The sequence below is a fragment of the Sapajus apella genome, unplaced genomic scaffold (genome assembly GCF_009761245.1).
Source record: "Sapajus apella isolate SASKATOON/1434 unplaced genomic scaffold, GSC_monkey_1.0 scaffold104, whole genome shotgun sequence".
Classification (NCBI taxonomy): domain Eukaryota; kingdom Metazoa; phylum Chordata; class Mammalia; order Primates; family Cebidae; genus Sapajus; species Sapajus apella.
This window is the reverse complement of record NW_022437044.1, coordinates 3,189,362-3,212,054: the sequence shown is the minus strand read 5'-3', so window position 1 is coordinate 3,212,054 and position 22,693 is coordinate 3,189,362. Positions and strand designations below refer to the sequence as shown.

General features: G+C 34.4%; 1 protein-coding gene across 1 annotated transcript; it reads right to left on the bottom strand.

The window, feature by feature from the left end:
• Window positions 1-21,472: 21,472 nt before the first annotated feature.
• Window positions 21,473-22,450, bottom strand: CPXCR1 (CPX chromosome region candidate 1). The gene is made up of 2 exons (XM_032258696.1): window positions 22,141-22,450; window positions 21,473-22,080 (listed from the first exon to the last, which is right to left on the bottom strand). Exons 1-2 carry the CDS (start codon window positions 22,448-22,450, stop codon window positions 21,473-21,475), a joined length of 918 nt encoding a protein of 305 aa, XP_032114587.1.
• Window positions 22,451-22,693: the final 243 nt, after the last annotated feature.

The window sequence follows — 22,693 nt, the reverse complement described above, 5'->3', positions numbered from 1 at the left end:
CTTGAGATTATGAAAGTGTTCCAGATGATCATAAGTTATTTATTTTGCCAAAATGATGGCTTGGAAATTTAAAGAAGAAAAAACCTTTTAACCCCATTAAATTTAGTTAATATGTTCACATACAGAACCTCTTCTGCAAGATTATTTTCCACAATTCTTCCACCACTGCTTTGAATCTTCAGCTTTTTCTTAACTCTAAGCAATCTTTTAACTCAAGGTGAAAGTTTACATTTCAATGCCTCCTCATAACCTTTTACTAAAAAACACATTTCACTATTTTTACACACCTTGCAAGTAAGTTTATTTCCAATAGTTTTAGTTAACTCCTAGCAATTCTTAGCTTTAAGGTAAAACTTGTTAAGTTGCTTTAATTGTGTGCCCTGCATCTAACCTGCAATTTACAAGTAATCTTTAAGGCTGCTTTTATTTCTCAAATATAAAAATTACGTGAACTGAAAGGTACCACTGCTTTTATTTTCTCTTTAAAAATTATTCGATCCAAGTGCTTGTCTTTCTTTAGGCCAAATTAATTAGAGCTCTTTTTACAGACATCAAACCCAGTACACACATAGAAAACCCAGTCCCCTTGTGGAGTTCTTTGAGAGACAGGGCTAGGAGAACATGTAGTTATTAAACATCTTTTAAAAGGGGGAAAAATAACTTTAAAAGTTAATTGCTGATGGGGTAGAGAAAGGGAAAGAAAAAACCGTTTAAAAATGTCAACTGGGTGTGGTGGTGCACACCTGGAATCTCAGCACTCTGGGAGGCCCAGGCAGGTGGATCACAAGGACGGGAAATCAAGACCATCCTGGCCAAGATGGTGGAAACCCATGTTTACTAAAAATACAGTAATTAGCTGGGCATGGTGGTGTGTGCCTGAAATTCCAGCTACTCAGGAGGCTGAGACAGGAGGATAGCTTGAACCAGGAAGTCAGAGGTTGCAGTGAGTCAAGATCACCTGCTGCACTCCAGCCTGCCAAGAGAGTGACACTCGGGGTCCAAAAAAAAAAAAAAAAAAAAAAAAAACCCTGAGGAAAAAGAACTTTTATTCTTAGGCAAGTGTTTCCTCCACCAGGACAAAAGCTTAGTTCTTGATCAATAGAACTGAACCTCTTGGCCTGGGAAAGGGAAAGCTGCAGTGGCTTGTGGCTGGGAGTCAGCCAGCCAGCTGTGTGGGACCCTTGGGCCATATAACCTAGCCCCGGCAGGGAGTGGGAAACGGCTGGCAGTTCATTCCAGAAAAGGAAGGAAATGGCCATGAAAAGGCCCCCCGCCCTGGGGAACGTCAGGGGGTGGGGTTGCGATTTCCCATAAACTCAGAAGTCCGAGGATAGAAAGGCTTATAAACCACAGTGAGAGGTTTTGGGTGTCCATTTCACTCACTGCTTCTCCAGCCCCAGGTTGTGTGCCAAAAATGTTGCAGGACTTTTCCTTAGTTCAGTTAAAGCCGGGGTTCTTGTCCGTCACATGGCCATAAAAATTTAGGTTGGCGGATGGCTTAAAGGGTGAGTAAAGCAGGGTTTTATTGGGTGAAAAGGGAAAACAGGGACTTTTGCGAGGCCAGAGTCCCTCTGCTGGAGTGCTTCCTGCCTGGCATTTCAAATTCCGGTTCCACACAGGAAGAAGCGGATCCAGGCTCCTTCCTGCTGCAAAGGGTGCGAACTTCCTGAGGCTTCACCTCAGTGGGTAGGCTGGTTAGAGTTTCTCCAGGGACTCCCTCCACCTGGCTGTCTCAACTGTTAGGTAGTTTTTAGATCCTTACTCTTCCCCTATCCTCCCATCTCAGGTAGGCCCAAGACTCTATTGTTCCCATCTGTGGGTTCTTGTGTACTCAATGTTTAACCTGACTTATAAGTGAGAGCATGTAGTATTTGATTTTTCTGTTTTTGTATTCATTCACTTAGGAAAATGGCCTCCAGCTGTATCCGTGTTGCTAAAAAATACACACACACAAAAGCTTTCTAGCCTGACATTTTGGTGATATCACACTGGTGATGAGTGTTTTAAATGTAATGTCAATACCAAAATCAAGGAAAAAAATGATATTTTGGACTTCATTCAATTTAAAACCTTTTGCTCTATGAAAGAAATTGATAAAAAAATGAAAAAAGGTCACACATTGAGACAGAATATTTGGAAGGCATATGATAAAACACTTGCATATAAAATATACAAAAGCCCTTAAATTTTCATGATTTAAAAAAACACAAAAAAGTCATTTAAATATTGTGCAAAGAACTGAACAGATACTTCATCAAAAAAACTATGCAGATTCCAAATAGGTACATGAAAGAATGTTCACAGTCATTTACTATTTAAGGAATTAAAATTGAATACCCCAAATTTACTGGCTTACATTTGACCCCATTAAAGTAATGGGTATGGGATTTTATTTTTTTCTGTAAAAACCACACAAAACAAAAACAAGATACTGGACTATAGATCAAATATATGAAAAATTGTTTCTAGACATTGTGAAACAAGCAACACACACTGGGTTGTAAGTGAATAAAGACTTCTTTATTAATTTACCTTTTCTTTTGAATTGTGTAATTACCTTCTTTTTCTATGGTAATTATTCTTTTTTGAAATCTTTTATAGTAATGTAACCATTCCGGCTTTTGTGTGTTCAGTGTTTGCGTAATATACATTTTTCCAGCATTATACTTGTAGACTCTTTAAATCACTTTAATTTAAAGTGGGTTTCTTATACAATGCATACTTGAATACAAATTTTTAATCTGACAGTTTTTTTTAAATTACTTTTTAAATTCCACTCCTTTTTCATGCAATTTTTGGTGGTGGGGTTGATAGCTATTATTTTGCTAGTCATTTTCCATTTTTCACCTGTTCTTTGTATTTTTATTATGAAGTTTCTTATTTTCTATTATATAAATAATTTTTATGGTTATATCTTATATTTAATTTTGTATTATAAGTAAATCTTTAAATACTGTTGCTTCACTGAGTTTAATTGTACATGCATTGGTTATGAAAATCTGCCTTAAAATGGTATTATACTATTTCATGTATATATTAAGAATTTTATGTTATATCTGTCAAATTTTCCTCTCCCATTTGTTTGAATGTTTTTATACATTTTATTGCACATATGCTCGAAACCCACACTTCATTATTACCATTTTTGTTTTATGCAGTCAATTATCTTTTAGAGAAATTACCAAGAAAAAATATATTTTATATTCATCTTCCTTTTAGCCATTCCCAGAACTCTTCATTTTTTCTTATAAATCCATATTTCTGGATAATATCACATTTATTTGGATTAAATAAATCAGTCAACATTTCTTTTAGCATGAATCATTTATAATTAATTGTTTGCTCTTATTTTCTGAATAATATTTTTCTTGAAGTTGTAAAAGTTATTTTCTCTGGGCGATGGTTTTAACAAGATGTGTTTTACAAGTTTTTGAAGATATTTCATTAACTTCTGACTTTCATTGTTTTTTAATATTCTTCTGTAATTCTTTTTTAATATTTTGCATTGACATAGTTGTACATATTTTTGGATAATGTAATATTTTGATACATGTATATAATATGTAAAGTTCAAATCAGGGTTATTAGGATATCCATGATCTCAAACATTTATTTTTACTCTTTGGCGAGAGCATAACAATTATCTTCTAGCTATTTTGAAATATGTTATTATTAACTATAATATTCTCATTATACTACTGAATACTAGAATTTATTTATTCCATCTAACTGTACTTTTGTACTCATCAACAGACTTCATTTCTTTCTTTCCCCTTTTTCTTCCTAAACTCTAGTAATCACCATTCTACTGTGTATCTCTGTAAGATCCACTTTTTTAGATCCCACATATGAGTGAGACGATGTGATATTTGGTTTTCTCAGCTTGATTATTTTATTTAACCTAATGACTTCGTTTCATCCATGCTGCTGCATATTACAACATTTTATTTTCTTTTGGCCAAATAGTGTTTTACTGAGTGTATATACCACATTTTCCTTAACCATTCATCCATTGGTGAACAAAGGTTAATCCATATCTTGGCTATTGTGAAGAGTGCTGCAGTAAACACAGATATGCAGATACATATATTTGATAGACTGATTTTCTTTTCTTTGGATATTTATCCAGGAGTGAAATTGCTGATTCATATGGTAGTTATAGTTTTAGTTTTTTGAGAAACATTCATACAGTTTGGCTGTGTCCCCACCTAAATCTCACCTTGAATTGTAATAATTAATCCCCCATGTGTCAAAGGTGGGGCCAGGTGGATATAATTGAATTATATGGGTGGTTCTCCCATACTGTTCATGTGATAGGGAATAAGTCTCATGAGATCTGATGGTTTTATAAATGGGAGTTCCCCTCCACAAACTCTCTCTTGCCTGACAGCATGTAAGACGTGACTTTGCTCCTCCTTTGCCTTTCACCATGATTGTGAGGCCTCCTCAGCCATGTGAAACTGTGAGTCATTTAAACTTCTAATTTTTATAAGTAACTCAGTCTTGGATATGTCTTTATTCGCAGCATGGGAACAGACTAATACACACATCTATACTAATTTTCCTCATGGCCATATTACTTTCCCAACAACAGTGTATGATGGTTTTTCTTTCTCTATATCCTCACCAGCATTTGTTTATTTTTGTCTTTTTGATAGTAGCCATTCTAAAGTAGGTGAGATAATATTTCATTGTAATTCTTATTTGTATTCTCTTATTAATAGTCATGTTGAGCATTTTTTTTATACCTTGTGGCTATTTATAAGTCTTGTTTTGAGAAATGTCTATTCAGGTCTTCTATCCATTTTTGAAATGAGATTATCATTATTATCATTATTATTACTATTGACCTGTTTGTGTTACTTATATATTCTGGTGATTCCCTTGTAGGATGGATAGTTTGTAATTATTTTCTGTCATTCTATAGGTTATCTTTTCAATTTGTTAATTGTTTCTATTTCTAAACAGAAGCTCTTTAGTATAATGTAATCCTATTTGTCTATATTTTGCTTTAGTTTCCTGTGCTTTTGAGATCTTATTCAAATCATAGTTACTCAGATCAGTGTCCTGAAGTTTTTCCTGAATGTCATCTTCTAATAGTTTCATAACTTGAAGTCTAACATTTACAGCTTCAATCTATTTTAATTGATTTTTCCATAGGTACAATATGGAGAACTAGTTTTATTCTTCTACATATGAATATCCAGGCCTCCCAGCACCACTTATTAAAAAGATTGTCTTTTTCCCAATGTATGTTCCTGGCACCTTTGTCAAAACTGAGTAAGTGTGTGGATTTATTTCTGGGTTCTTTATTATGTTTCATTGGTCTATATGTCTACTTTTTATGCTAGCACAATGCTTTCTCTGGTTTTGTTTACTATAGCTTTGTAGAATAATATGAAATCAAATAGTATGATGCCACTAACATTTTGGTGGGGGCTTAGAATTGCTTAGATATTCATGGCCTTTCATAGTTTCATATGTATATTAGGATTTTCTTATTATGTAGGATGTCATTGGTATTTTGATAGGGATTGCATTAAATCTGTAGATTACTTTGGGGTAGTCTAGTCATTTTAACAAAATTAATGTTTCCAATCCATAAGCATGGAAAATCTTTCAGGTTTTTGTGTGTCCTTTTAAATTTCTTTTATCTGTGTTTCATAGTTTTCCTTGTAGAGATCTTTCACTTCTTTTGTTAAATTTATTCCGAGATATTTTATGTGTGTGTGTGTGTGTATGCCTATCTTAAAGTGGACTGATTTATAGATTTTTTTTTTTTATTTAATGCTGGTAACATATAGAAATGCTACAGATTTTGTATTCTACAACTTTCCTGAATTAATTTTTCAGTTCTAAAATTTTTGTGGTGATTTCTTTCTTTCTATATAAAATTATGATTTCAACAAACAAGGATAATTTGACTTTTTTTTCCAGTGTAGCCACTTATTACTTTCTTTTGCCTAATTGCTCTGGTTAGGATTTCTAGTACTATGTTGAATAAAAGTAGTGAAGTAGCTATCTTTGTCTTATTCCAGATCTTAGTTGAAAATATTTCAATTTATTACCATTCAGTTTAATTTCAGGTGTAAATTTGTCATAAATAACATTTATTATTTTGTTTCTTCTATATCCAGTTTTTAAGTGTTTATCATGAGGGGAAGTTTAATTTTACTAAATGCTTTTTAAGCATCTATTGAAATGATTATATAGTTTTTGTTCTTGATTCTGTTGATGTAATCAATTGTGTGCATAGATTTGCACGTGTTAAACCATTTCTGCATCCATGGAATAAATTCTACTTACACATGGGGAATGATCTTATAAATGAGTTGTTGAATTCACTTGTCTGCTATTTTGTTAAAGACTTGCATCTATTTTTCATCCGTGATTTAGGCTTTTGTTTATTTGTCATGTTTTTGTCTAGTTTTGGTATCAGAGTTTTGCTGGTCTCAGGTAATGAGATTGGAAGTGTTCTCTCCTCTTTCATCTTTTGGAGCAGGTTGAGTATAATTTGTGTTAGGTTTTTTTTTTTTTTTTCTCCTAGTGCTTGGTAGAACTCATCAATAAAATCATCAAGTCCTGAACTTTTCTTAGACAACTTTTTGTTACTCCTTTGATCTTGTTATGTATTATTGGCATGTTCATGTTTTCTATTTCTTCATGATTCCATTATGGTAGGTTGTTTGTATCTAGAAATTTATTTGTGTCTTCTAGGCTTTACAATTTCTTGATGTATAGTTGTTCATAATACTCTAATCACAATTTGCATTTCTGTGGTATCAGTTGCAAGTTTTTTTTTTTTTTTTTTGTCTCTGATTTTATTTATTTGGTCCTCTCTTTTTTTTTTTTTTTTTTTTAAATACAGTGTCTTGTTCTGTTGCCCAGGCTGAAGTGCCATAGCATGAATATACCTCACTGCAGCCTTGACCTTCTGGGCTTGATTGATCCTCCTGCCTCAGCCTCCTGAGTTGCCAGAACCACAGGTGTGTACCACCATGCTGGGCTAATTTTGTGAAATTTCTGTAGAGATGAGACCTTACCATGTTGTCCAGGCTGGTCACAAAATCTAGGGCTCAAGCAATTTTCCCTCCTCAACCACCCATAGTTTTGGGATTATAGGCACGAGCCACTGCACCCAGCCTTTTTTTTTCTTCTTAGTCTAGCAAACACTGGTTGATTTTGTTTAACTCCTAAAAACGTATTTTCGTTTTCTTGATCTTTTGTATTTTTAAGTCTCAATTTTATTTATTTCAACTGTGATCTTTATTATTTATTTCCTTCTATTAATTTCTAGTTTGGTTTGTTTTGCTTTTCTAGTTCTTGAGATGCACTTTTGCATTTCTTTTATTTGAAGAATGTCTATTCTGTTGACATAAACTTCCTTCTTAGTACTTCTTTTACTTTATTCCATAGGTTCTGGTAGGTCGTGTTTCCATTTTTACTTGTTTTAAGAAAATTTTTAATGTGTTTCTCAATTTCTTCATTTACCGATTTGTTGTTCATCAGCATGTTGTTTAGTTTCCGTGTATTTTTACAGTTTCTAAAATGTTTCTTGTTACAGATTTCTAGTTTTATTACCTTGTTATCAGGAAAGATACCTGATAATGTTCCATCTGCTGATAACAATGTGTATTTTCTAGCAGTTACATGAAATTTTCTATAAATATCTTTTAAGTCAATTTAGTCTATAGTATAGCTTAACTCTAATAATTTTTGTTGATTTTTGTCCTGGGTGATTTGTTCTTTGCTGAAAGTGGGGGTGTTGAAGTTTTTATTATGATTATATTACAATCTGTTTCTCCTTTATGGTTTATTAATACTTGCATTATGTGTTTTGGTACTCGGGTGTTTGGTGCATATATTTAATATTCCTATGTCCTCTTACTGCATTGACTCTTTTATTATATAATTACTTCCTTTTGTCTCTTTTTGCAGATTTGACTTCCAATACATTTTATTTGATATGAGTATAGCTACTCCTGCTCTTTTATAATACCCATTTGCATGTAATAACTTTTTCCTTTTTTCTTTTCTTGATTATACTTTATGTTCTGGGGTACATGTGCAGAATGTGCAGCTTTGTTACATAGGTAGACATTTGCCATAGTAGCTTGCTACATCTATCCCCCCTTCATCTACATTAGGTATTTCTCCTAATGCTATCCCTCTCCAATACCCCCATCCACAGCTATCCCTCCCCTAGTCTCCCATGCCCCGACAGGCCCCAGTGTGTGATGTGGAACAACTTTTTCATACCTTCACTTTCAGTTTATATTTGTCTTTGTATGTGATGTGAGTTTCTTATAGGTAACATATGATTGGGTCTTGTTTTTTTGGTCCTTTCAACCTTTTAATATATTATAGTTGAAGAATCTGGCACATTTATATTCAATGTTATTACTGATAAATAAAGCCTTACTGTTTCTATTTTGTAACTTGTTCCCTTGGTGTGTGTCACTTCTCTCTTTTTTTTCTTCCTGTTTTCTTTTGTGTTTAAGTGATTTTCTTTGGTCGTATATTTTACATCATTGATTTTTATTTTTAGTGTATTTATAATAGATTTTTGTGCTACTAAAAGATGTACAAAATAAATCCTATATTTATAACAAGTTATTTTAAACTGATAGAAACTTAACTTTAACTTTCTTACACTGATTCCTTTTCATCTGTGGGAGATATGCTATTTTTTGAATGAAATTTTTATTTTTTTTTCCTTGAAGGTATGACTGTGATGTTTGTTGTATACAATTGTTTGGCTACATTTCTGGCTGATTTCAGAGAGCCAAGGCTCTTTATGTGTTCTTTGGTTGTAGACAGCTTCATTGAAGTATCTTTCTCAGATGCTGCTTGTTGTAGCAATGTGCTGGATGTACAAGCCCATACACTTTCTCCTGAGGGCCTTAAGGTGCAGAGGTCTCAGGAAGCTTGTGAACTAGCACTAGGCCCTTTTTTTCATATGTTTTTTATTTGGTGGTGCATTCAGGTGGTAGTCTAGTAGATGGCAATTAAAAGCAAGGTTTGGCTCAACCTCTGGCTGATGTCCACCACCAGTGAAAGCATCTGTCCTGATGGGGAGTGTTGAGAAGAGATTGTGTTGGAGTGTGCTGAGGTCTTAGGATAAAGAGCAGGAGTCTAAACCAGCTCCTTATCCTGATGCAGCAAGAATGTGACTTGCTCCCCTGTCATACCCCTGTTGCAGGGCTTATGGCCTTCACTTCAGAAAGATTCTGTCCTGTGGTTTCCAGCCACAGTGCATCTTTGGGTTGTGGATATGACCTAGGGATTACCACAAATGGGCCGAGTTTAGAGCCATTTTCTCAGTTGAGGGCAGCAAATTTTGTGACTTGTTTGTCCACTGCTGCCAGGATGCTATTGCTCTCTTTAGAAAGGGACAGTTGGAGCCCGCATTTTGTGTAAACCTCAGTGGAGCAGGCTTGCTTACAGTGTGGCTGGAGCTGCTGTAAAAGGTGCAAATAACACACCATGTATGGGGAGTGGGAGAGGGACATGACTCTCCACATCTGTTCCTGATATGTTGCCCTCTTCAGTGCTTGGCACGATACCTGCATTTCCTTTTCCAAAGAGGACTTTCATGAAATGAGTTCATTCCTCCTTACAGGGGAACCATAACAAGAGTTAGGTCTTCAGGGGTCCCACAGCTTTCTGGGGACCTCCTGATCTCTTGTGTTTCCACAGTTGGAGTAAGGTGTGAGGTATATTTAGGGGAATATGGTGTTGCAATGACTAAAGGGTAGAGAATCCTTGAGCAGGACAGAGGTCCATCATGAGTATACAACCCATATGGTGCCTACCAACTCAGTTTGGCTTTGAGGTGGGCATGCCTTCAGAAGCTGGCCACCTACTTCTCTGTCCCCAGAAAGTACCCAAATTGTCACTGATACCATTGCTTTGGGTCACAAGAGCAAAAGGGTGCCTCAACAGTTTGGCAGTCAGCAGATTGTCAGATAGGTGAGGGGAACAATCACACTCACCTACATTTTCCACAGGGCTCTGAGATCCTCAGAGATTAATCTCTACCAGACTCTTGCTGCTTTCCTCGTCTGTACTCCAGCTTCTTCCCATCGGTATTCCAAATGGTCCTGGCTCTTGTCACTCAGCCTTCTGTTCAGAAAATGCCCATTTGCCAGTAATTTTGATCTTTCTGAAGCGAACTGGCATCTGATGTTCCTAGTAAAAACCATCTTGAAAAAAATTAATCTGCAAACATCATTATTTTAATTTTTAATTTTACATTTTTGTAGGCACATAGTAGGTATATATATGTGTAACTTGACATATTTTGATACAGGCATGAAATGTGTAATAATTATATCAGAGTAAATGGAATATCCATTACATCAACCATTTATCTTTACAATCTAATTATACACTTTTAGTTATATTTAATTGTACAATTAAATTGTATTTGACTATACTCACCCTGTTCTGCTAGCAAATACTAGGTCTACATATTTTTCTACTCATTAACCCTTACCACTTCCCCCCAAACTACCTTTCTAGCCTCTTTTAAACATCCTTCAAATCTTTATCACCATGTGTCTAATTGTTTTAATTTTTAGCTCCCACAAATAAGTGAGAACATAGGAAGTCTGTCTTTCTGTGCCTGGCTTATTTCACGGAATAATATGACTTTTAGCTTTATGTATGTCGTTACAGATCACAGGATCTCATTCTTTTTTGTAGCTGAATATTACTCCACTGTGTGTATATACCATATTTTCTTTTTCCATTCATATGTTAATGAATAATTAGGTTGCTTCCAAAATCTTGGCTATTGTGAATAGTGCTACAGTAAACATGGGACTGCAGATATCTCTTTGATATACTAATTTCCTTTCTTTTGGGTAAGTATCTAGCAGTGACATTGCTGGATCATATAGTAGCTCTACTTTTAGATTGCATGGGAATCTCCAAGGTATTCTACATAGTGGTTGTACTAGTTTATATTCCCACCAACAGTGTATGAGGCTTCACTTTTCTCCACATCCTTGCCAACATTTGTTATTCCCTGTTTTATGGATAAAGCAATTTTAACTGTCGTGAGATGATCTCTCATTGTTGTTTTGATTCACATTTCTCTGATGATCAGTGATGTGAACACCTTTTCACATACCTGTTTTCCATTTACATGTCTTCTTTTGAGAAATGTCTATTATGATCTTCTGTCGATTTTGTAATCGGACTATTATTATTATTATTTGAGATGGAAATTCTTTCTTGTTACCCAGCTAGAGTGCAATGACACTGTAAGCTCCGCCTCCCAGGTTCAAGTGATTCTCCGGCCTTAGCCTCCAGAGTAACTGGGATTACAAGTGACTACCACCACGCCCAGATAATTTTAGTATTTTTAGTAGAGATGGGGTTTTACCATATTGAACAAGCTGGTCTCAAACTCCTGACCTAGGTGATCTACCCTCCTTGGCCACCCAAAGTGCTAGGATTACTGACGTGAGCCACCACACACAGCCATAATTTTTTTCTGATGTAGTTGTTTGAGCTTTCTACTTATTGAGGTTATTAATCCCTTGTCAGATGGGTAGTTTGAAAATATTTCCCCCATGCTGTGGTTTGTCCCTCCACTTTGTTAACTGTTATTTTTGTTTTGCAGGTTTTTTCAAATTGACATTATGTTCATTTTTGCTTTGATGGCCCATACTTATAGGGTATTACTCAAGAAATATTTTACCTGTCCAATGTTTTGGAGAGTTTCCCCAGTGCTTTATTTTAGTAGTATCATGGTTAGAGGTCTTAGAGTGAAGTCTATAGTCCATTTTGATTTGATTTTTGCATTTGACAAGAAAGAGGGGTATGATCTGATAAAGCTGAAAAAGAATCTCAGAGCTTGAAGATCAGCTCTCTAAAATAACCCAGTCAGGCAAAAATAAAAAACAATCAAGAAGGAACAAAACCTCTGATAAATATGGGATTATGTAGAAACCAACTCCACATATCATTGGCATCTCTGAGAAAGACTGGGAGTAAGCCAGCAATTTAGAAAATATATTTCATGATATCATTTATGAAAATTTTCCAAAACTCGCTAAAGAGGACAACAGCCAAATTCAGTAAATGTAGAGAACCCCTGTGAAATACTACGCAAGACATATAGTCATTAGATTGCCCAAGGTTGAAATGAAAGAAAAAAATGTTAAAGATAGCTAGAGAGAATGGGGTTCCATTTGAAGGGAATTATTAATTATGAAGGGAATTCAAAGGGAACCCCATTAGTCTCTTGGTGGACCTTTCAACAGAAACCTTACATGCCAGAACAGATTGGGGGCCTATATTCTGGATCTTTAAAGAAAAGAATTCCCAACTAAAAATTCCATATCCAGCCAAACTGAGCATCATAAGTGAAGGAGAAATAAGATCTTATTCACAAAAGCAAATGTTAAAGGATTTTGTTACCACCAGACTTGCCTTATAACCGGTCCTGAAGAAAGTGCTAAACATGGACAGGAAAGACTGTTACCAGCCACTCCAAAAACACACTTAAGCACCTAGACCAGTGACACTATAAAACAACCATGTAAACAATTTGCATAATGAGCTAACAACATGATGATAGGATCAAATTTACATATATCAATACTAACTTAGAATGTAAACATGCTAAACATCCCAATTAAATGACACAGTTTGGCAAGTTTAATGAAGCAGCAAGTCCCAACAGTATGCTGTCTTCAAGAGATTTATCTTCCAGGCAATGACACCTATAGTATGGAGATGGAAAAATTCTATCAAACAGAAAACAGAAAAAAAGCAGGACTTGCTATTCTAGTTTCAAACAAAACAGGCTTTTAACTTATAAAGAGAAAAAAGGACAAAGAAGGTTATTACATAATGGTAAATGGATCAACTGAACAAGAAGACCTAACTATCTTAAATATATATGCACCTAATACATCAGTACCCATATTAATAAAGCAAGTTTTTGGATACCTACAAAGAGACTTGGATAACCACACAATAATAGTAGGAAACTTCAACACCCCACTGACAGTGTTAGGGAGATAATCAAGGAAGAAAACTAGAAAAGATATTCAGGGACTGAACTTGACTCTTGACCAAATAGACCGAATAGACATTTACAGAACACTCCACCCAAAAACAACAGAATATGTATTCTTCTTATCTGCCTATTTCATATACTCTAAAAAATTCAACCACACAATCAGATATAATGTAGATGACAGGGTGATGGATGCAGCAAACCACTATGGCATATGTATACCTATATAACAAACCTGTATGTTCTGCACGTATACCCCAGAACTTAAGGTATAAAAAAATAAAAAATAAGTAAACAGTCTTCTGTTAATGGAAAAAATAAATAAATAAAAACAAAGTAAAATAATGTTCAGCAAATTAAAAAAAAAAACTAAAATCATAGCAACCATACTCCCAGGTCACAGCACAATAAAAATAGAAATCAATACTAAGTAAATTGCTCAAAGCCCTATAATTACATGAAAATTAAACAACCTGTTCCTGAATGACTTCTGAGTATTAAGGCAAAAATCTAAAATTCTTTGAAACTAATAAGAAGAAAGATACAATATACCAGAAACTCTGGGACATATCTAAGGCAGTGTTAACCTTTTCTTTAATCATTCAATACTTAATTCTACCTATTTTTCTCCAAACGAAATTTCTCCCTCAGCCAAAATCTTTCCTAAGGTTGTCTTTATCTTAGTCCATAGACCTGGACCTGTTACACACTCTTCCATCTCTCAACCTCAACCCATATATACCTTCCTAATGTCCTCCCATTTCACAGAACCCCTACTTTTTCTTTACATGTAGCCTTATTCTATAATACAAAAATCCTCTCTCTTTAATTCTCTTATAAGACTCTTTCAGCTACAGATGCCAAATCTCTTCCAGTCTATCAATTTATGCATCTATCCTCCAGCAATATTTTTCCTCTTAATGTGGAATTTCCTTTTGCTCTATAATTTGTAGTGTATCATAGGTTCATGTAGGCACCCATGTTTGTACCCTTTTCCTGCTGACTATATCTCTTGGCTCCTAAATTTACAGATCAGCACGTTAATACCCAGATATCTTGCCATCCCTGAAGTTGTTAGTCACTACTTTCAAACGTTGAGTGCAAATCTTTCTTCAGAGGGCATTGTCCTTCTAAATTGTATATATATACATATATTACATATATTCATATATTACATATATACATATATAATTTAGTATATATATACAAATATATAATTTAGATTATATATACATATATAATTTTTTAATCTCATGTCCATTGTACATGACTTTAATTTAAGAAATGAGTCAATTTAAATAAAATCATTACGTATATAATACAAGTGTTATTTGGATATGGCAAATGTCTTGGGTGGTTAACGCAGCTCACTGAATTTGGCAAATACTATTTTTTAAAGTACCTGACAGTGTTATACATTTATCAGAGACTCAGTAAAACTGATTACTTTTCCTTCTAAATTTTAGTTTTAGTAATAAAATATATTAGGATTACATGTAGATGACTAGAGAATTGAAGCTTCAAATTACATCTGTCATTTCCTCCACACAGCTGGGGGATTTTTAGGGTACTCTTTTATTTGTGTCTCATTTTCAGGAAGAAGACACAATATAGATAAGGAAAACAGAGAATAAAATGAATGAACACTATCATGTGTAATTTTTAAATTGGTAGAAAGTCTGTCCAATTTCAAACCTAACATGGATGAGGGATGTAGAGAATAATTTCTAGGAAGAAACTTTTGAGAGGGTGAGCTTTCTGTTATACCTTCTTTCTTGTGAGGAAAGTGAATCTGATATATGTTTCCTGATACCCAAGTTGTTCTAATGTAGCGTACTTGGGAAATATGCACTGTTGTATATATCTACCCACATATATAATATACGATTTTCTAAATGTGTTCCAAGTTTAAAGGATGCACTATTATATATGCAAATAAGAACAAAAGGCTCAGTCTGAAATAGTCTTTAGTGACATCTAGAAAAGCCTGTGATAGCTTAAAAATTTTTTACCTTGTAGCTATGATGTTCAAAGTTAGTGATTATCCATTTCCCTCTTCTGCTTCATTCAACACAGATTTCCCAGGTGGTTTACTCTTATTAAAAAAAACTGTCTTTGCCTCTTAATCACATTCAAGCTAATGATTTTGACATTAGGTCGTATTATTTCTGTCTGTCTCTGTTAATTGTTCTTGCCTCTTTTCTTTGTTAACAAATTATCTTAGATTAGTTTCACTAAGAAAAAGACTCTTTGTAGAGACTTAGGTTTAGTATGATTTGAGGAAAGGGAAATGCCATGGGCAAGAACATCTGTGAGTGTGAAGGAAGCAGGATTTCTCAAAGGGGGAGTTTGAACATGAAGTAGTTAAAAGTTTTTAGATAATTTCAGGGGTGGGGCCTGGAGCTGGCATGGCACTTCAGAGATGTTCTAAAATGAAGCAAGGTGGCCAAGTTTGTGTACCCTATCATTGGCCAGTAACTGGAGGTGTGCTGGCCCAGGAGAGAAATGTAAACTTGTGAGTGACAGTTCCCTTGGTTCAAATCAATTATTAGGGATTCCACTGTATTCAGGAAGCAACGATCCTTGATGTTTGGGCAATGAGCGGTTTAGTTTTTAAGAAGAGTATCTGAGTAGCATATCATAGTATCCACTACAAAACTGTGTCCTCATTTTCCTTTTCACTACCAGATTTTTTTGAAAATTCCTTTATGCTTTTTTTGTGAGATGGGGTCTCACTCTGTTGCCGAGGGTGGAGGGCAGTGGCACAATTACAGTTCACTGCAACCTCAACCTCCTTGGATCAAGGTGTTCTCCTACCTCAGCCTTCTGAGTGGCTGGAACCACAGGCATGTGCCACCACACCCAGATAGTATTTTTATTTTTATTTTGTAGAGACAGTGTCTCACTATGGTGTCCATGCTAGTCTTGAACTCCTGGGCTTAAATGATGCTCCGGTCAGCCTCCCAAAGGGCTGAGAGTACAGACAGGAGCCTGGCTATTTCTGCATGGTTTCTTTTTAATGTCATCCATTGTCTCAGAGTCTAAGACAGAGAAAAATATATATGTTTAATTTTCTCTATATATATACATACACACATAAATATATATAATACATATTTGGACAAATGAATGATTCATGTTCCATTTCCATGGTCAAATATGTACTTATAATAAAGACAAGATTTGATAGATTATTCAACAGCGTAACTACCCTATGGAGAATATATTGAGAACATGTATTTGTTGTTATTTCATACTGTCTGTTGATATAATCGCCTTCTAAGTGAAATCATTTAAAAAGGTTTGTTGTATAAGTACAGTTTCAAATTTTCACATAGTGTATATGTTTTATGTTATTCGTGCAGTGATATTTTAAATTATAACATCTTTATTGAAAAAATGCAGTAGAGCATCAGGAATAACTCTCTGAACGGACAAACAGCCAAATGCTTAAAGCCATACAATTCCAAAGGTTTTGAAATCTTTTAGTAACTTACATATCAATATCGAACTTCTAATTTTCTCTACTCTCTATTAACAAATAAGTAGCCTAGTGACTCTCAGTTAAATAATGCAAGTCACTTACTTGCTTTTATTTTGTGTCATTCCTATTCTGACTGTCAGGCACGCACTACTAGGTGTTACTAAGGAGGAGTGAGTGTTACCGTGAGAATATCTAGCAGAAGATAAAGTTTTCTCCTAAGTTAGTGAAGATAATCATGTTTTTATTCTATAAGCACAGATTCAGAAGCAAGACACAGATATGTAACTTCCTCCGTTCACAGAAGTGGCTCTTTCATGAAGATGAGAATGATACATTTCAAAATTATCCCAGCATTTCTTTCATTAAGCTGCGAGCACTTAGACATTCACACAAATACTTTATCCCAGTTAATAATGTTAAGCTCTCAAAAGATGGTATCGTCTGAGTCTATTGAAAGAATAGAAAGTGTCATTTAGTAAAAAAAAAAAAAATAACAAAAATTGTTTAATGGAATTTTATTCACCCAGCTCTCTTTCAAATATAAAGAATGGTAATAGCTTTGACATTTTATCCTGCTTGTGAGCTAACAAATTAACTTGCTGCAGTTTCATAGATACTGGCAAAAGACCTGGGACACCTGGGTAAGAGAAAAAGGACTTTATTACTCAAGGAGCAGAGAAGGCAGCATGACCTTCATATTTGCATTGATTTCTCTTTCTCTTCAAGTCACATAAGGGTAATGCAGAGTGGCACAGGTGGATACTACACTCAGTGAGTTCATGTCACACACGAGGAACCTAGAGTTTAGAAAACTATCAATCATGTAAGGGGGCTGCTTGCAAACTTGTCCAACCTTTGCCCTTGAAGGAGACATTGTCTTTATTATACTGGTGAGGAAAGAAATCTATCCTCTGCTCCTAGGTCCAGCAGGGAGACAGTATCTCCAGCTTCTGAGGTTGTTTGCTGTACAAATACCAGTTAAACGACAGGAACAAAAGCTGTCAGTGTCTCTTCAAGAGGCATGTAGCAACAACATGAAAACTTTTCTCTAACCACCTACCCGTTCACTAGCATGGCCTATAATGAGTCTTAAAAAAGTTGGAGATTTTCATATCTGAACCATGATTAGGCTAATGTTCCCTTTTCTCTTCCTGAACCCAGATAATTAGAATACAGCAAGAACAAGAAGAGTAAATAATCCTTTATCAAATCCATAGATAACCCTAATCATCACTTTAGTACACAATAACTGTTTCTTATTTTCTAGCTGGGCACTAGATATAATAAATTATAAGAGCCTGGTTACTCAAGTTTTACTGTTTCAAAAATGAAAGTTTTATAAAATTAATATTAGTTGTTAGCATATTATCCAAACATTTTAATAAAATGTGTGGGTTGGTTTAATAAAATGATCTAATTAATTAAATAGTTTTTATTTCAAATAGACAATTGAACAAATAACTACAGACTAACATCGTTTTAGATATTGATGTATATTATACTTGAACACTGAGTAATAAAAGTCTGATTAGAATTAAAGTCTGTTTTATGGGATATGAATTACTATAGTTCTGGATTCTTAGGGAATAAGTCCATAGTTTGTGGGCTTTTATTCCAAACCATGATGCAACCAGGACCAAAAATCACACTTCATAGACACTTACACTATCTGCCTCTTTATTTCTATTGATTAAATTATCCAAGATTGGCTCTATGTAAAACTAATGGTATCAAATACTAGGTAGGTCCATTAAGAGTGAGAATAAAATTGAATATTTTTTGAGAATTCACTTTTATCATAATTTCAGAAAATTTCCTGGAATTTTTATGCTTTCAATTTTACTTTTAAGGTATCTTGCATAAGCCAGAATAAAATTACCATCACACATGGGAGGCAGTCTGATTTTTCCATAAACCTGAAATTGTTCTGGTTAAATATGTCTAAAACACAATTTATGAGGAGATATCCAATGCACTGATGACACTGAAATGATATGAGGCAAACAAAAAAAAAACTTTGTTATAAGATAACTTTTGAAATATAATTTTAAATTCTAACTAGTAAAAACAGAGAAAATTAACATAGTAAAAGGCTGCCATCTTCAGGGTTCTATAAATTTATTTTCCATAAGAAATGTATTCTACTCGGTGTTGAGTATATCATTTTCTGGTCATTGTCATGTTGAAAGTAAGCTAATATTTTAGATGCTAGTTACTATGTAAATATGAAGAAAGTATCTTATACCCATATTTTATTTTAAAAGCCTATGAATTATGAAAATTATTAATATAACCATAAAGAAATATACCTGCTCATTCCTACATCTTCAAGAAAAAAAAAGGTTATCTGTAAAGTGTTAAGTTGATTTGTAAGTTAAAGAAAAAATAGAATATTTGGCCGGGCACTGTGGCTCAGGCCTGTAATCCCAGCCCTTTGGGAGGCTGAGGTGGGTGGATCACTTGAGGCCTGGAGTTCGAGACCAGCCTGGCCAACATAGTGAAATGCTGTGTCTACTAAAAATACAAAAAATAGCCAGGCATGGTGGCACCCACCTGTAATCCCAGCTACTTGGGAGGTTGAGGCAGGAGAATCACTTGAACCCAGGAGGTGGAGGTTGCAGTGAGCTGAGCTTGTGTCACTGCACTCCAGCCTAGTTGACTGAGCAAGACGCTGCCTCAGAAAAAAATAAATAAAGTAAAAAATAGAACACTTTATTTTTTTGAACATTGGACTGAATTACTCATCCATTCTTTTTTTAAGCAAAAGCATGGTTCCCCTACTTTGGTACTTATGAAAATCTTTCACGTGGGCTGCTAGAGAAGGATAAATCTAGGATTGTTTAGTTTACATTTTTCTGATTTCTCCATTCTGACTTAATTTTAATTTAATTTGTCATTTCTAAAGTTTTAGCTAAATAGATGGCTTTGTATTTTGGAAAAAAAAGTGAAGATGTAAATACTATCGTATTTAACTATTTTTTCTGCATTCCAAATATGTTTTCAATTTCTGTGGAGGTTTATCAACAAAAATATTGATTCTATGGATGGTAGTATGTCCGTGATAAAACCCGTTTTTTAAATAACAAGTGCTATTTTAATTTCATCCCTAGTTAGGAAAAGTGAAAAAAACCAAGAATGTTTCTTTTTTATTTTTATTAGTTTCTACCTGATGGTTTATATTTTTGTAAAGCTATGTTTCATATTCAAAAGCAAATGACATAAAAATTAATATAGGATGTATTTTTAATGGAGAAATATTTTACTCAGTTGTTTGAAGTGTCTTAGTTTAATTGTTTAGTCCTGTCCATTGCTCACACTGAATAATTATATCTGGAAGCATCAAACTTTCCTCCAGATGAACAAATTTGACCTGTTGTAGATGGAGTTTAAGTATCCTCTGCTTCAAGTTTAGAATTTCTATAATACAGTATATCCATGGATGAAATAAATTCTATATGATATTTCAAATATAAATACACACATGTTAAATAAGGCAAAATATGCAGAAAGGGTCCTATTCAATTCCAGCTATATTATATCATGTGGTGACAATAGCATGCATTTACTCTGTGACCTGGTAAAGTCATTCAGTTTTCTAGAAACTGTTTCCACACATTTAATCTTGCCATGAAAATTAAAACACTTAAGATTGTTGCAAAGATTAACATCTAGAATTATGCTGCCATACTGCTTCACATATAATGGGTACTCAAAGTATAAGTTGTATTATATAAAACATGCAAAATATATAAAAATATATGCATTGCATATGTATTACATATTATATTCCTATATGCATTATATATTAAATATAAGATATAGTAAAAATATGAGGTGCAGTTATAGATTCTAACTTTAATATTTATGAGTATGCAGATCAAATGAAAGAAGAGGCATAGATGTTTGAGCTGCAAAAACAAGATAAGGAACACCTTAAATACATGTAGACATTTGTGCGTGTATGTATGGAGGGATAGGTAAAATTTGGGTAGTGATTGAGGACAATGGTGAATACACTATACAAGCAAAAAGGCTTATAGTTACAGGTATTGATCGACTTACGACCTATGCAACTTATGACCATTCGACTTTACAACCACAATCGCTAGCCATGACTGCTCCACATCTGGCAGCGCAAACGTTGCCCAGCTGGGCGTACGACAGTGCGGACCAGCTTCTGGCAGCACTACCATCTCCTCGTGCACCATTTCAACTGTACATATAGCCTACTCAACTTACGACCAAATCGTGTTACGACCGGTCCGCCGGCCCCAATCGTGGTCATCAGTCGAGCACTAGCTGTATATGGTATCAATTTAATACTTGTTCATTTTTACCCCAAACTCTTTCACAAATACCAAGTGATTTGTTATGTGTTTTATTATTATTTTGTATCATCAAAATTGCCTAAGTATTGTCTATTTACAGTACATTGAATTTTTCTATTCCAGACATAGGAATTTTTATCTAATTATAAATATACAGTACCACTTTTCATGCCTTTAAATTGATTTTTATTGAATATATGCAGAACATAACAGATATTAAATTTAGCAGAATTTCTGGAAATACCTGGTAGAATTTTATCTGACCTTCCAATATATGTTTGCTATCTTAGTCAGAATCCTTTTTACTTAGACTGTTTTAACAATGTTTCTATCTACAGAAAAAGATGTTAAGAAACTGAAAACATTTGCTTGATTCAACTGTTGACTCAATACAGATGACTGGCCTGATATTTCAATGATGTACTTTCAAAAGCACAGTATAAACAGAGGTTTCTTCTTTCCCCACAGGTGTTTCTTACTGAGATGTACTATTAGTTTGTGTTTCTTTCTGCCACTATATCTGATAATGCTAAAATTTATGTTCATGCAATTTTGTCTTACTTTGGTAGTCAAATTATGAATTTTTAGAAGTTACATTTTAAAATGAATTTACCAAAATTTTACTTAATTTTCAGGAAAGTTGCAGGAATGTTGTCTAAGTTCAAAGAGAATGTTAAATGTCCTTCTGCAGATAGGACAAAAGTATTTCCAACCATTATTGGTGTTTATGAGCATAACCCTCAAGTTATGATTAGATCTACAAATATCCACAAAACGCTTTATACTAAAAGTACATTGAATTTGGATCCGTGAAATATAGAGCACTGGACTCACAACAATTTGGAATCTGTATTTCCCTTTAGGGTCAGTTGATTTGTAAAATTTTCCAGATGTCATTCTCTCAATGAGGGGATGGTAGTACTGCTCCCTCAAAGGCCTTCCAAATATTATGGCTCTGTCACTATGGGTGAAATTATTTGGATGGTAAAGACAAGCTATATATTTTTGCTTTACCCACATGGTATTCTGACACCCTGCAGCCTGAGAGAAATATCTCCCACATAGCAGACGGAGAATCATACGTCTTATCTCATGATTGTTAAAAAATGGGACTCTCCATGAAACTGTGAGTTGAAAACGGGTTTTGTAATTTATGGTGCTATGACGGAAACTGTTTGTTTTCATTTCAACTTTGCCCGAGTGGGATCCTGATCTATCATTTAAGGGCCCATTTTTGTCAATGTTTACTAGCAGGATTCTCAAATAGGACATTCTTCCTAGTCCTGACATAAGAGAAACAAATTTTCTAGGAATGGGGATCTGAAGTAGAAGAGACTCCTCATCTTTGATGTCTTCTTCTTGAGGATCTTTTTGAATCTCTGTTTCAAGCTCACTATTTTCTGCTGCTTGAGGAACAACGTCTTCCTGGGCGGTTGATGTGCCCAGCTCCCTGTTTATTGGGTTGATTACTGCCTGATAGATCATATCAGGATCAGCAGATGGAGACTCCAAGTCTGTATTACAGTCATTAGAAGAGTCATTTTCAGAATTTTTCTGAGCATTTTCATCTGGATCACTTTCTTCTTTAGTAGGAGAACTCATCCTTGGTTCTATTTATGAGAAAGAAGATGAAGATTTACCAAATTTCTGTATGTTCTATTTTATGAGAATTCAGTTCTTTGGTCATAGCAAAAACCCTGTGAATGTGCTATTTCTGTGCTTTCTCAGAACTATGAATATTAGAGTCACAAAGCTACAGAATAAAGTAAGGAAAAGTGAAAACTGAGGGCAAATATAAGCCTCCTATTAAATATATTTTCTCATAACTTAGTTTTGGAATTTGAT

Coding starts and splice junctions, on each gene's coding strand:
- CPXCR1 (XM_032258696.1), bottom strand. CDS start 22,450: ATGAGTTCTCCTACTAAAGAAGAAAGTGATCCAGATGAAAATGCTCAG. Junction 22,081..22,140: donor TCCTAGAAAATTTGTTTCTC/TTATGTCAGGAC, acceptor ACATTGACAAAA/ATGGGCCCTTAAATGATAGA.